This window comes from Gossypium arboreum, chromosome 7 (assembly GCF_025698485.1).
Source record: "Gossypium arboreum isolate Shixiya-1 chromosome 7, ASM2569848v2, whole genome shotgun sequence".
Taxonomy (NCBI): Eukaryota; Viridiplantae; Streptophyta; class Magnoliopsida; order Malvales; family Malvaceae; genus Gossypium; species Gossypium arboreum.
This window is the reverse complement of record NC_069076.1, coordinates 96599054-96611623: the sequence shown is the minus strand read 5'-3', so window position 1 is coordinate 96611623 and position 12570 is coordinate 96599054. Positions and strand designations below refer to the sequence as shown.

Genomic DNA, 12570 nt, shown 5'->3' with positions numbered 1-12570 from the left:
AGTATATAATTGAAAGAAAATAAATATAATAAATTGAAAATTTTTAACATAAGACTAAAATTTTAATTTGAAAATATAAAAGAATTAAATTTTAATTTTAAAAATATAAAAACTATATCTCAAATCCTGTACAAAATCAGAAACTAACAATATATTTCAACAAAAAATTAAGGTTATTCAATGGTTGAAAACTTAATGTCAATTTTGGCCCATTCAATCCGTGATTCTATTTTAAATATTTTTAAAAATATTTAATCTACGATATAAAAATATTTACAAATATTAAATGAATTTCAAATATAAAATATTCATGTGCCAACCGATGCATAATGTTCCGGCAAAAGTTCTATTATTCATTACGATAATGGTAAAAAGTTAAAAAAAAAATCATATGTTTTAATATTATTCATGCACCAACCAATGCTTAATGTTTTGACCAACCAATGCATAATGTTTTGACTGGTGCAATTGAAATTGCGAGGAATGAGCTGGTGCAATCCATACCAACTGAAATTCTAACTGGTGTGGAAAAAGAAGTTGATTGCATTAATTTATTGCTAAAACAGTGCACACCGATTGAAACAAACTACACTAATTTTAATACCTAATGATGCACCATATTCACCAAAATGACTTGTAAATCGGACAAGTGGTCAAATAGATCAAGTTACTAATTTGAACAATCCAATTGGTTCAACTAAAAATTATTAAAAATACAAAAATATATATATTTTAAAGAAAACCCAATTCCACCATATTCAACCGATTCGTACTGAGATTCTTAATTCTTCCAATTCGGTTTCAGCAACAGCCAAAAACTGCTCTCCTCTTTGTATTTCCTTTTGTTTTCTAGGTTTTGGAAGAGATTCAAGTCTAATACTATGTATAATATAAATTTTAATGTATTTGACGTTATATTTTTCCTCGAGTTGTATATGTTTCTTTTTAATACATATATGGGTAGGCAGGTCCATGAAACCCTAATCTTGAGCATATGAAATTAATCAAACTGTAAATATGGTTACTTACATTTCATTTCACTTATTTCCTTCAACACAAACCAAAATAACTAAAACACTAATCAAACATTAATAACTTCAACCAAATGGAAATTAAACAAAGTGCAATTTTTGTGCGTGTGTTTCTCTCCATTAGGTGAATAAACGACTACGGAAATACGGGGGCTCGGCGATGATTCACAATTTGTACATTCACTCCAACGATGTGCCCCAATATAAACTCCAAATCTGCATATGAGTTTCAAGCCAGACGCAGAACCAGAGGCGCTCATATTGCACATAGCTTTTGCCAAGTCGGGTCAATTAAGTTCCAAGATTATTCCGTGTGCTCAGAGATTTTCCTTCCAGAACCGGACAGATCTGTCAGTCCCACAGGAAATGAAGGCAGCCTCAGTTGGTGAGTGCTCGATCCAACGAGGCACACCGATATGGTTGGAAGGCCACTTTGCCACTTTATCAGCCGTTAAAGCATCCCAAATAACAATCTGTCATAACACAGAATAGTTAGCAGAGGCAGAAAGTATGAAGATTATATCATTGCCACTACACTCAGGGAATCCGACAAACCTCGTTGCTAGGTTCATCTATGGATAGCACAAACTCTTCAGTATCATTAAAAACAGCCTGCAGACACCATATCGAAGTATTTAGTAGTTATGTTCTACTTGAAAACACAGATGCATCCAGTAGATAGCGAGCATTGTTTCAACTAGAAATTTACAAATCCAGTGATAATTCTGTTTTAGACTAAATAGAAAACCACCATCACAAACCTGGCACCGCAATTGCGTGTGAGTAGCTCCAAGATATTGCTTTACCAATCTTCCAGTGCCAATCTCCCAAAGCTTCACTGCTGAATCCTTTCCACAGGAAAGAACAAACCTAGAAAATCGATACCATGCTCAAGTTTCTTAAAACATACCAAGATACTAATGCATATAAATCATGTAAAGTTTATGAAGCACATCACGAATATCCTGAAATGGGCACGAGAATATAATAACCCTCCAAATACATGGACAAAACTTGGAATACAACGCATATCTGATTAACATAGCACTGTATTACATTTTCTCCACTTATACCTATTTTGTTTATAAATTGAAGCACATCCCACTGAGTAAAACATCCGTACCTTTGATCCTTTGTAAAACATGCACTAGTGGCCTCTGCTGTTCTATGGGCACCAGCAATGGCTCGCACACAACTGGCACTTACTCCATCCCACAACCGAATAGCACCATCTTTAGATGCAGTAACGTACATGCCGCCGGTAGAAGAATATCTTACCTGTGCATGAAACAGATTGATTTACGGACTACATTGTCTTGATTTATCTTTTAACAAATGGAAGAAAGATCCTTATGTTTTAAAGATGGTGATATTTTATACCTGGTTTATGGCTCCATTAACACCAATCTCAGGGGAATTTGCAGATAGATAACATTGGAAGGTATTAACATCGTATAAATGTGCTATTGGATGATCAGTTCCTGTTAGTTTTTGTCTGAAACTTGTAAGCAGTCAAATCATAGTAAAAGACCGAACTCGAATATTCAACTAGAGTAGTTTCATTAGAACAAATCATTTCTAAGTTTCAAGTATAACTAAGCTGCATGACAAAACAGGCATGCAAAAGTATCAAAACATGAGAAATATGATTCAAATAGTTTACCTGCTAGAAGGAAATCACCAGATGGATGGAAAGATACAGATCGTACGTTGTGAGTATCCTAAGTCATCATTCAAACAAAATTTACTATGATGTCATAATTACATTAAAATCAGCTTAGATCAGAAAACATGATTGAAACAGTGTAAAAATATCCAAGAAAAACCTGGATAACTCTGAAGGCTCTCTTTGCGGTAGCTTTGGAAAAATCAAAGAATCTGTGAACACATTTTAAGCATAACGTAAAAATGTTGGTTAGCTCAACTCCAAAAACGAAATATCGATTTTCCCCATATCTATAAGTAAAAACTGATGAACTGAGGAATGAAACACAAGACGAAATAGGAAAAATAATAAACTAAAAGAAATCCCGAGACTGATTAGGTTTGGAATGAAAGTTGTACTTTATTGTGTTATCTTTTGCCCCAGATATGAGCACGGTACTCTGAGGATGAAAATCCAAATCGTTTATGGGCTGCATTTGAGCAAAAAAGAGTTAGACCATGCTAAAACGTCAACATCTTTAATAGTTTTTTAGAGTTAACGGGAAAGATAATATATGGAAAATATGAAAATATGAAGTAATTGTTTCACATCTAATACAAAGAAAATGATCCTTTTACTTTTAAACCCTCATCAGATATTTGAACGGAAAATTATAAGAAAATCAAGAGGTTCTCATTTCAGGCACAAATTATTATAAAAATGTACTAATAATATATAAAAAAGGAAATGCAACTAAAAGCATCAGTTCCTTAATGTCTTCCTTAATCCCAAAATAAACAATCATGCAAATACCGTTGATATATTTTAGACACTAGCCAATGTTAGTTGCAGATCAATGGGTTTTGATTTTTGAGACCATTTCGATTGAAAAAGACCAAAATAAATAAATTGAAATAAAAAAAGCCCCCAGAAAAATTATGGAGAAGCCAAGCAGAAAAAAGATTGAAATGAAAGAAAGGAGGAAATATAATGCACAAAAATTAGGGGTCAGAACTAAATTAAACATAATAAAAATAAATGTTCATAATTATGGGAATAGTTGCCATTGACTTTAAGCATACTGCTTGAAAAACAATTCAATAATACCTGCACATGGTCGTAAAATGTCCTTATAACAGGTCGCACAGGACCTTCTTTTGAATCTGGCAGCATCATTTGCTTTATTTTCGATATCTGCGCCAATTTAAATACTGAGTTAGATACAGTCTACAGTGAGGAAAAATGAAATGTACTAATACAAGAACCATTACTTCAAAAAGTTTTATTGATGTGTCGGCACTTCCAGTAGCAACAAACCTCCCATCAGGACTAAACCTTGCGCACCTAGCAATATTCTAAAGAAGATTTGAACTGTTAGATCAGTTCAATTATTCTCTTTTTTTACGAATATTGCAGACCTCTGGTAACCAACCTTGTGTTCAGAAAGATGCCTTGTCTCGTGCTTTGGAAAGCTCTTTGACGAGCCTTTTGTATCTTGCACGGCACTGATTTCACAATAGACATTCATTATGAGTTTATGTCAATTAATATGAAGGAATTTCAAACTTAGAAATGCTCAAATTCTTAAACGACATGTTAATATCACGATTTCAAAAGAAATTGCTAAAAAAAGATTGTTCATTTAGCATCACTACATCATTTTCCCTAGCGCACTCCTCCACAGGCCAGACCAAATATGTTCTTTAAAAACCTATCTTTGTCTATTCCGTATTCCGCCACCGTCTTCCCAGGCATGCTCTTCCGTCCGGCCTACCCTCATCAGGAAGACCAGAACCAAAAGGGCAATCTAAGCCAGAAAACACAATATGTGCTCCGACCACACCTTCGTAACTCCAAATACCCGGATTTGTTATAGTCAAAGCCGTATCTCCGTACCGACCTTTCCGAACTCCTTTTATGGAAGCTTGGTGGCCAGGACCTGCCATCTGACTTACAGCAAAAAAAGAAATTGTTAAAATAGATTGTTCATCTAGCATCACTACATCATCTTCCCCAGCCCAATCCTTCATGAGCCAGGCTAAATATGTTCTTTTTAAAACCTATCTTCGTCCAGATTCCATATTCCACAACCGCCTTCTTAGGTATGCTCTTCCTCCTGGCCAATCCTCGTCGGGAAGACCATCCCAACCTTTATGAGCTCCTCTTGCGGAAGCAAGTAGGGGTGTAACCGTGCCTAGCCAAGCTCAAATACTGACAAGCTCGAGCTCAAGCTTGACTCGAAATTCGGAGTTTGATAACATCTACTTTTATGCTCAAGCTCGACCTTGATTTGTTTATTAATTTTCGTACTCAAGCTTGAACTCGAGCTTGATTAAACTCATATGTATTCAAGCTCAAGCTCAGCTTAATAATTAAGTTCAGAGATAATAATATATGTTAAGGGCCATAATGTAATTTAATAATATAAATTATTTAAATATATATTAAAAATGAAAAGCTCTATAAAGCATTCGAGCTCTTTGCGCCGGGTATTACTAATTCCAACTCTATCGATAACTTGAGCACAACTTGATAATTACCAAATCAAGTTCGAGTTTTTTGTTCAAGTTAAACTCAGAGTAGCTCGTGAACACCAATATACCTTCGTTGCTTACCTACTCATATGAACACTCACACTCAGTCCGAGTAATAAACGATAAATCCACTCCTTTGTGCCAAAAAAACTAGAGAAAAATCATAGAAAACTAATTACAAGGAAAAAAGCAAGGGAATTTAGCCAAAGGGTATTGCCTGAAATCAACAGAAGAAACTCGAGGATCCGGATTCAAGCCATAACCCAAAGCAGTCCCTAAATCAAACAATGTAGAAGAAGGAACCCCTCGTAATGTCTCATCTTTCTCCACTGCAAGACCCTGTTATCACTTTAGAACTAAAAAAAAGAATTGATTTTTTGTATGCTTTTTATTTCTTGTCTTTCCTTCAAACCAAACAAAAAGAAAATTAACCCACCTTGGCAACAAGCTCAAGAAGCTTATTAGGAGGGGCTTCAACGTCTAAAGGCGTCATTGTTGCTGAAGCCACTGCTCTTGCAGCCTTAGAAAATAATAAAGGAAAAAAAGTTCGATAAATTTGAGAATTGAAAAAAGGAACCCAAAAGTATGCAGAACTTGAAGAAGTTATATACTTACTTGGGTGAGATTGTGATGGCGAAGATGAGCAACGATAAGGCAATTGAGTTGCCTGAAAAGGTTCCCTTCTTGGAGTATTTTCTCCAAATTATTGCCTTCCATTATTAAAACCCTTTGTTAACCCTAATTCTTTGCTCTATTAACGTTAAGCGGATCAGAAAGGGATTTTGTTTTCAACTATTTTGAAACAGATGAGTAAGGAGTAGAGTGTGAAGTGAGCGTTGAAGGCCGCCATTGCTATATTCTATTTAGCTTATATTCACGAGTCCTGCGGCTTGGCAGTCCAATAGTATTGGACTATTGTTAGCCATAGCCCATTTATAAGAGTTTGTGTTCCTATAACTTAATTGATGTAATTCACTCAATTCGATTTCAATTGATTTTCATTAGGTAAAGTCTAAAAGGGTAAAATACGTCAGTCAATTGTGGTAGAGTTTAAAATTAGTATAATAATAAATTTATCCTACAACTTTTACATTGTATCAATTTAATCATATTTAAAAAAATTAACCCTAAACATTACATATTATCTCCTAATTCTAAAAAAATAAAATGCATAATTATTTTTAAAATATATAAAAATACGTTGTATTTTAAATTCTAATTTTTTATATACATTATTTTTCTACCATTATACAAAATATTTTTTTAATTCCTCATTTTCTTCTTTTTCCAGAAAACATTTGAACTCTCAACATTTTTCTCTTTAGCGCCACCGTCGCCATCCAGTGCCCCACCATCAACGTCGGCACCATCACCCATTGGGAAGGCCACCAATCAGTTAGCCTTCTCTCTCACTCCTTGAAGCTGGGCATCGTTTCCCTTGAACTCACTCTGAATGATCGTTACTACCTATGCTACCGGTTTTCACCATCGTTGACCACCCAATGAAGTGACGAATTAGACTCGAACAAAGGCTTGGTTTTGAGGAACCCGAAAAACCCTTGTTGTTGTCTTCTTTTCTTTTCTCCTTTATTTTTTTTTCTTTTGGGGTTTCTATCTTTTTTCCATCCTTTGCTTTGGGGTTTGAGGACTAGGGTGCCCACAAAATGAGAACTGGGCAAATCAAAGAACCAACGCAAGAACCCTAGGTCGGTTAACCAAAAAAACGATCAAACTAACCAAATCAAAGTCTGTTCTCAACTAAAGTCGGTTTGATCAGTTGAGTTCGAAAAAAAGAATTCAATCGAATCGACCGATTAAATTAATTGCTCGCCTCTAGTGGAAGGTGAGAATCGCCAGGGCGAAGTTGCATTTACTTTCAAGTTTTGATGATACAGCCTTGTTGAGAGTGTTGATTGGTAAGTGTATTTTCTTGTGTTTTTCGAAGAGAAAGCTGTTAAGGAGGAGCTAGAGCTAGTAGAGGCAAGAAAAAGGTGGTTGAGTGAAATGAAGGCAAGTGTGGGTCTTTCCAAAGGAATTTAAATTGTGGGTTTAATATTTTAAAAATAAAATATTTATAAAAGTAATTAAATTCAAATTTACTCTTTCAACCTTTTTCAAAGTGTTTTATATCTACCCACTCTTTTTTCGTATTGTTTCGTTAATATTAAATATTTACAACAAATAAATCTAAACTTTAAATACATAAAAATTTTGTGAAGTCAATATATCATTAGTATTCTTTTTCACAAAAAATAAGAATTAATTAAATATTTTTGGTATTATGAAAATGTAATATGTCAATTTTCTAACACAAGATTCAAAATAATCACACTAGTAATAATAATTTCTAAATAAGAATACTAAATTTCTAACCAATATTTAAGAAATTCAAGATTATATAAATACAAATCAATCCGAATTTCTTAAAAGATTTGTATTAATCAACCTCTAAATTTTTACCAAATCAAGATATTAGTAATCTCATATAAAATTAATATCCCAAAATTATTCAATAAACAAAAATAATCTTGGGTAAAAATCTTAATTTATCATAAGAAAAGCCACAATCCTAATATTATAGAGATTAAGTAATAAAACTTAAAAAGAAAAGAAGAAGAATCATCAAATTAGAGAGAACCACTTGAAAGTATTGAAAGATTGATCATTTATCTTGTAAAAATTCTAGAGAGAGCACGAGAGAATAAGAGAAATTTGAGAGGAAGTAATAAGCATTGAAAGAAAATAAAAGAGTTAAGTTTTTTTTTTTTCGAGTTTTAGTGGATGAAAAGAGATTTATTTTATATAAATTAATTCATTTTATAAAATAATTATTTTATTTTTAAAAAATAAAATAAAAATTCATTTTGTCCCAATTTGGAGTTAGAGAAGTTAAGTGTAGTTTTGAAGACCATCTTACCTTATAAAAATGGTAATTGTGTGGTTTAGGATCTATTAGGTTTCATAAGAATTGATAAGTTGATGTAAAGGTTTTAAATTTTGGTTAGTAAGTTAAGCATGGTTAATGAGTTAACTAATAACATTTTGAATTTGGTTAAATTATAAGTATGGATAGATATAATGAATTCAAAATATTATCAAAGTGTATAAATTTAGTAGTATGCTTGGTAATTAACAAATGATATGCTATAACAATGTGAGTATATTGATAAGGTAAAAGTGTCTAAACCATATATATAACGGACTTTTAATAAGTGCATAAAAATGTTATGACACAAATTTTGTTTGGAATACTTTACAAATGATTTAGATATGTTTGGAATGAATTATAAGTCATTAGATTAGAATTTCTTGCTACGACAATAACTTAATTAAGATGCTTGTACCTATAGTACGGGTACTGATATTTTTGCAAATCAGCGACCAAATCAAGTTTTGGACAGAATCTTGTATTAATACTTCGGTTTGTGGTATCAATATCACAACTTAAATACCGATTCCTATTCAATGGGTACCGTTATCCACTGAGGTCAGTAGTGAAACAAAGTTTTTGTTTAGGAAAAAGGAATTGACATCTCTCTTGGGTGCCTATATGTATGCTCTAAGGCACTGGTACCCCTATCCTGTAAAGTCGTTTGAGATTTTAAGTCTTTACCCAAAGGAATCGTTATGATGGGATTATGGCAGAGGTTCTTGGCAATTAATGAGTTCATAACCTCTGTTTTGTTATTTATCTTCGGCTGTAGTTTTTACTTTATGTACGGATAACAGTATGGTTTTCTGCATTGCATCAATCTTTTTGGGATTATGAATAAAATTTATGAGGCTTACCAAAAAAATAATAATAATAAAACAAAGTTTTTATATATTGGGTTCTTCATCTTAGCAGTTGGGGCCCTTTTCTTTGGGTTTTCTGGGATTCAATTTTCGAATTACACCAAAAAGAACAAAAGGCTAGCAAGATCAAAAGCAAAGCAGCAGCAAACAATAAAGGATGAATTGGATTGGGAGATTTTGGCAAAAATGGGTAAGAATTAGGAGGAGGCATAAGGCATTCATCGCCATTGAAATAAACTTTTCGAGGAAAAACCCATCCTTGATCCAGTGTAAATTCCTTTTCATCTTTCCCAAAAATCATCTCTGATTGAACATTTCCAGCTTCCATCAGTAGTTCATTGCCTTCTTTCACACCATAAAACACACCGGTATCACCTGCAAGCCAACATATTTTTGCGTGAAGCATATATCTATATCCGATACTGTGTGATTAAATTAACTTACTCGTGGAATGGTAAGGGAGTAGCTTGTAAGTGAAGTTATTAACATGAGTGACATTGTTGAGATTTGGATGTTGAACAACAAGATTCCAATGCGAGTAATTCAACCAGTAATTGAAGTTGGTGATGCTGATCTTCACTCGCCAATGCTTCTTGTAATTCACCTTAAAATGCCAATGCACTTGAATTGGGCAAATGTGTTGCGTTTATTGCAGCAGCTGAGTTTCGCCATCCATCACCAAGTTTGGTTTCAAAAGAGTTGATATTTCAGAATCTCTCCTGCAAATGCTTTCTTTTAATTATTAACTACTTTTATAGTTTAAATTAAAGTATCAAATTATTAAGAAAATATCAAATTGTCTAGGTTGAAACACGCTGATTAATGGTGAAAAATCTCTGCGCTTCTTTTCGACTTTTAAATTGAGTAAATTAATCCCTCTCAAAAAATTAGAGTAATTTAATCATATCAATTTTGAAAGTGAGCAACTAAGGACAATTAGTCAAGGTGTTAATGTCTTTTGTCAACTGTACATAATTTTGATTAGTATAACAATAAATTTAGCTCTTAATGTTTACATATTTTACCAATTTCATCTTGTTTCTAAACAATTCAACAAATTTAGCCTCAATATTTACACATTTACACAAATATTACATGCTAAATTTGTTAAACCGGGACCACATTAACAAAATGTATAAATTTCATATGATTGATAGAAAACATTAACGTGGAGACTAATTGTCCTTAATTGATAGCTTTTGAAATTGACGATTTAATTTTTTTTTAAAGAAATCAATTTATTTAATATCAAAATTGAGAGGTATTGGAGAGATTTTTTTTTTTTTTTTACCTCTGATTATCATAGCTGGTTGAGCAATTATGTTTATCTTTGCAACCACAAGCACAGGTTGAGCATGGTGTGATCATAGGGTTATAAAATGAAGATAATGAGACACAACAATTGGGATTCTTGGAAGCAAGCGTCGGTGAATATGTACATGTGACTGTCCATGTCACTGCAAATATTGATTGGAAAATACGTTAGAAGAGAATTACAACACTATCTCAGAATGAAATTTTAAAGCATAAATGGCACACACATGACTAAGAGTAAAACCCAACTCACTCATTGCTCGAGTTTTTCGCCGCCCATCAGCTGATAAGAAAACAGACGGTGGAACAACAACGGCTGAACTGCATGCATATCCAGCTCCCGGACCAAGCAAATAAAAACCCTTTGGCACTTTCACCGTTTTCCTCGACGTACCTGAATGCCCTACACTAACTTGAAACCACGACACCGTCGCTGCCTTGTCTCGTTGTCCCCAAGAACCGAGCACGCCACCCTTGCAACAGTTGGGAAACTGCTGGCTTTGAGGGACACTTCCTGGGAGCAAATCGACGATTGCTGGACTGGTTTCGCAACTGTGGGGAATGTTGGTTTTGAAGTTGGAACAGTCTCCTTGGTCAATGGCTTGAGCTCCCACCATTGACCAGATGACTTCTTTGTTAGCCCATGTCCACCCTATGGTCCAACCAGGGCTCCTTATTTGTCGATACATTTGTAGGTTGCTTATTCTCACTGTTGCCTGAGAAATGAGGTAAATGCATGGTAGAATTTGAATCAGTATTTAGTGAGGATTTTCCTGGTACAATATTTATTTTCGTATGCCCTGTCTTTCCCACTCAACCTTTATTTTCACCCGTACAATCTCACGCCAAAACTTAAGCATAATTTATTTTAAAAATCTACTAACTAGAGCATATACATATATTGAAGGATGTAGTCAGAAAATTTTATATTTCAGGGTTGAGTTAAAAATAATAAATTATAAATTTATAAGAGAAAAATTAATATTTTAAGTATAAATATATAAAAATTATTGAAATAAAAAGTAAGAAACATAATTTGAGGTTTTGGGTTTGTGAGCTCAGTTTGTCCTTTCTCTATGCCTATGCATATGGTAAAACTTTGCAAATTAAAAATTTAAAAAATCCTAAATAAATTATTTTCTATAATAAGAGAGGGATAATAGGATTTGAACTCATGTTGTCAGATGAAAGTTTCAACCATTGTTTTAAATAAGTTTTGACATATCTCCTAATATTTCATCTAAAACTACTCCAACACAACTCTCAAACTTATCATTGATGACCTCTTAAAAATAATTATGTTAAATCAATTAAACTAAAATCAGCTTATGGTAAATATAATAAGGCAGCCAAATTTAAAGCAAAAATGGTCCTGTTCATTGGGTTTGTTATTAGGGTTCTAGACTTCTAATTGTTATTAATGAGAAATGGTGAGAGAAAAAGAAATAAAGCAAAAAATGAGATGAAACTCACCAAATACCCATCTGGTTTCCAAGACATGATATCCCAAATAATATTGATGCTCCCATTAGGGTCCAGTAAATCATAAGCTGCCAAACTAGACATCATGGTGAAAGAAAATACAAAAATAAATCTTTGAAAATGCATGCTTGAGTGTGAGGCCTTTGCTTGGTGATGAGCATGCATTTATGCAAATGTTAGCTTCTCAAATTTTGTTGGCTACTGTCTTCTTAGATTCTCCTGTCCTCTTCTCCATTATCTTAGTGAGGGATGAAAGTAGAATTACTATATAAGCTTAAGTCTTGGATAAGGGATTTGGGCTTACTTGATCTGTTTAGAATTACTATTTAGTATAAAAATTTTAATATTACAAGACAATCATTTATGCTTTCAAGTTTGCTATGTCAAAATCAAAATAAAATTTCAAATCAGGGTTCTGAAAATTTTAAAATTTAACTATAGAAATGTAATATTTATAACAATTTCTTATTCATTAGATATAATAATAAATTGAAATTTCTTAAAGTATTTTTGAAATTGACAAATATATTATATTGAATGTCAACTCAATGATTTATATAATAAATAAAATCTAATCTAAATTTTCAAATGCGGCATAAAAGAAAAATAAGTTATAAGTAGATATTAAAAGTCAAAAGATATACCATATTCAATAATTCAATTCCTATATAATATTCTTTTAGGCGGCTCCTTTTCAATTTAGAATCCATATTTTTGTTGTTAGTGTTTGTCTATTTATGAATGTATCAATCATCTTTTTCACCATTCA

General features: G+C 32.9%; 1 protein-coding gene and 1 pseudogene across 1 annotated transcript; both read right to left on the bottom strand.

The window, feature by feature from the left end:
• Positions 1–973: 973 nt before the first annotated feature.
• LOC108469521 (cleavage stimulation factor subunit 50) lies at positions 974–6116 on the bottom strand. The gene is made up of 14 exons (XM_017770419.2): positions 5826–6116; positions 5647–5730; positions 5428–5549; positions 4109–4181; positions 3948–4031; positions 3784–3870; positions 3096–3166; positions 2858–2909; positions 2695–2752; positions 2412–2512; positions 2155–2309; positions 1793–1901; positions 1587–1643; positions 974–1504 (listed from the first exon to the last, which is right to left on the bottom strand). The coding sequence occupies exons 1-14, from the start codon at positions 5925–5927 to the stop codon at positions 1349–1351; spliced, it is 1311 nt and encodes a 436-aa protein (XP_017625908.1). The 5' UTR covers positions 5928–6116; the 3' UTR covers positions 974–1348.
• Positions 6117–9045: 2929 nt separating this feature from the next.
• LOC108465906 (COBRA-like protein 4) lies at positions 9046–11909 on the bottom strand (annotated as a pseudogene).
• Positions 11910–12570: the final 661 nt, after the last annotated feature.

Bases quoted from the DNA above. Each gene is read 5' to 3' on its own strand.
- LOC108469521 (XM_017770419.2), bottom strand. From the start codon at position 5,927: ATGGAAGGCAATAATTTGGAGAAAATACTCCAAGAAGGGAACCTTTTC. The intron at 2,910-3,095 runs GTACAACTTTCA...ATGTGTTCACAG, and splicing joins GCAAAAGATAACACAATAAA to ATTCTTTGATTTTTCCAAAG. The intron at 2,513-2,694 runs GTAAACTATTTG...AAAAACTAACAG, and splicing joins TGGTGATTTCCTTCTAGCAG to GAACTGATCATCCAATAGCA.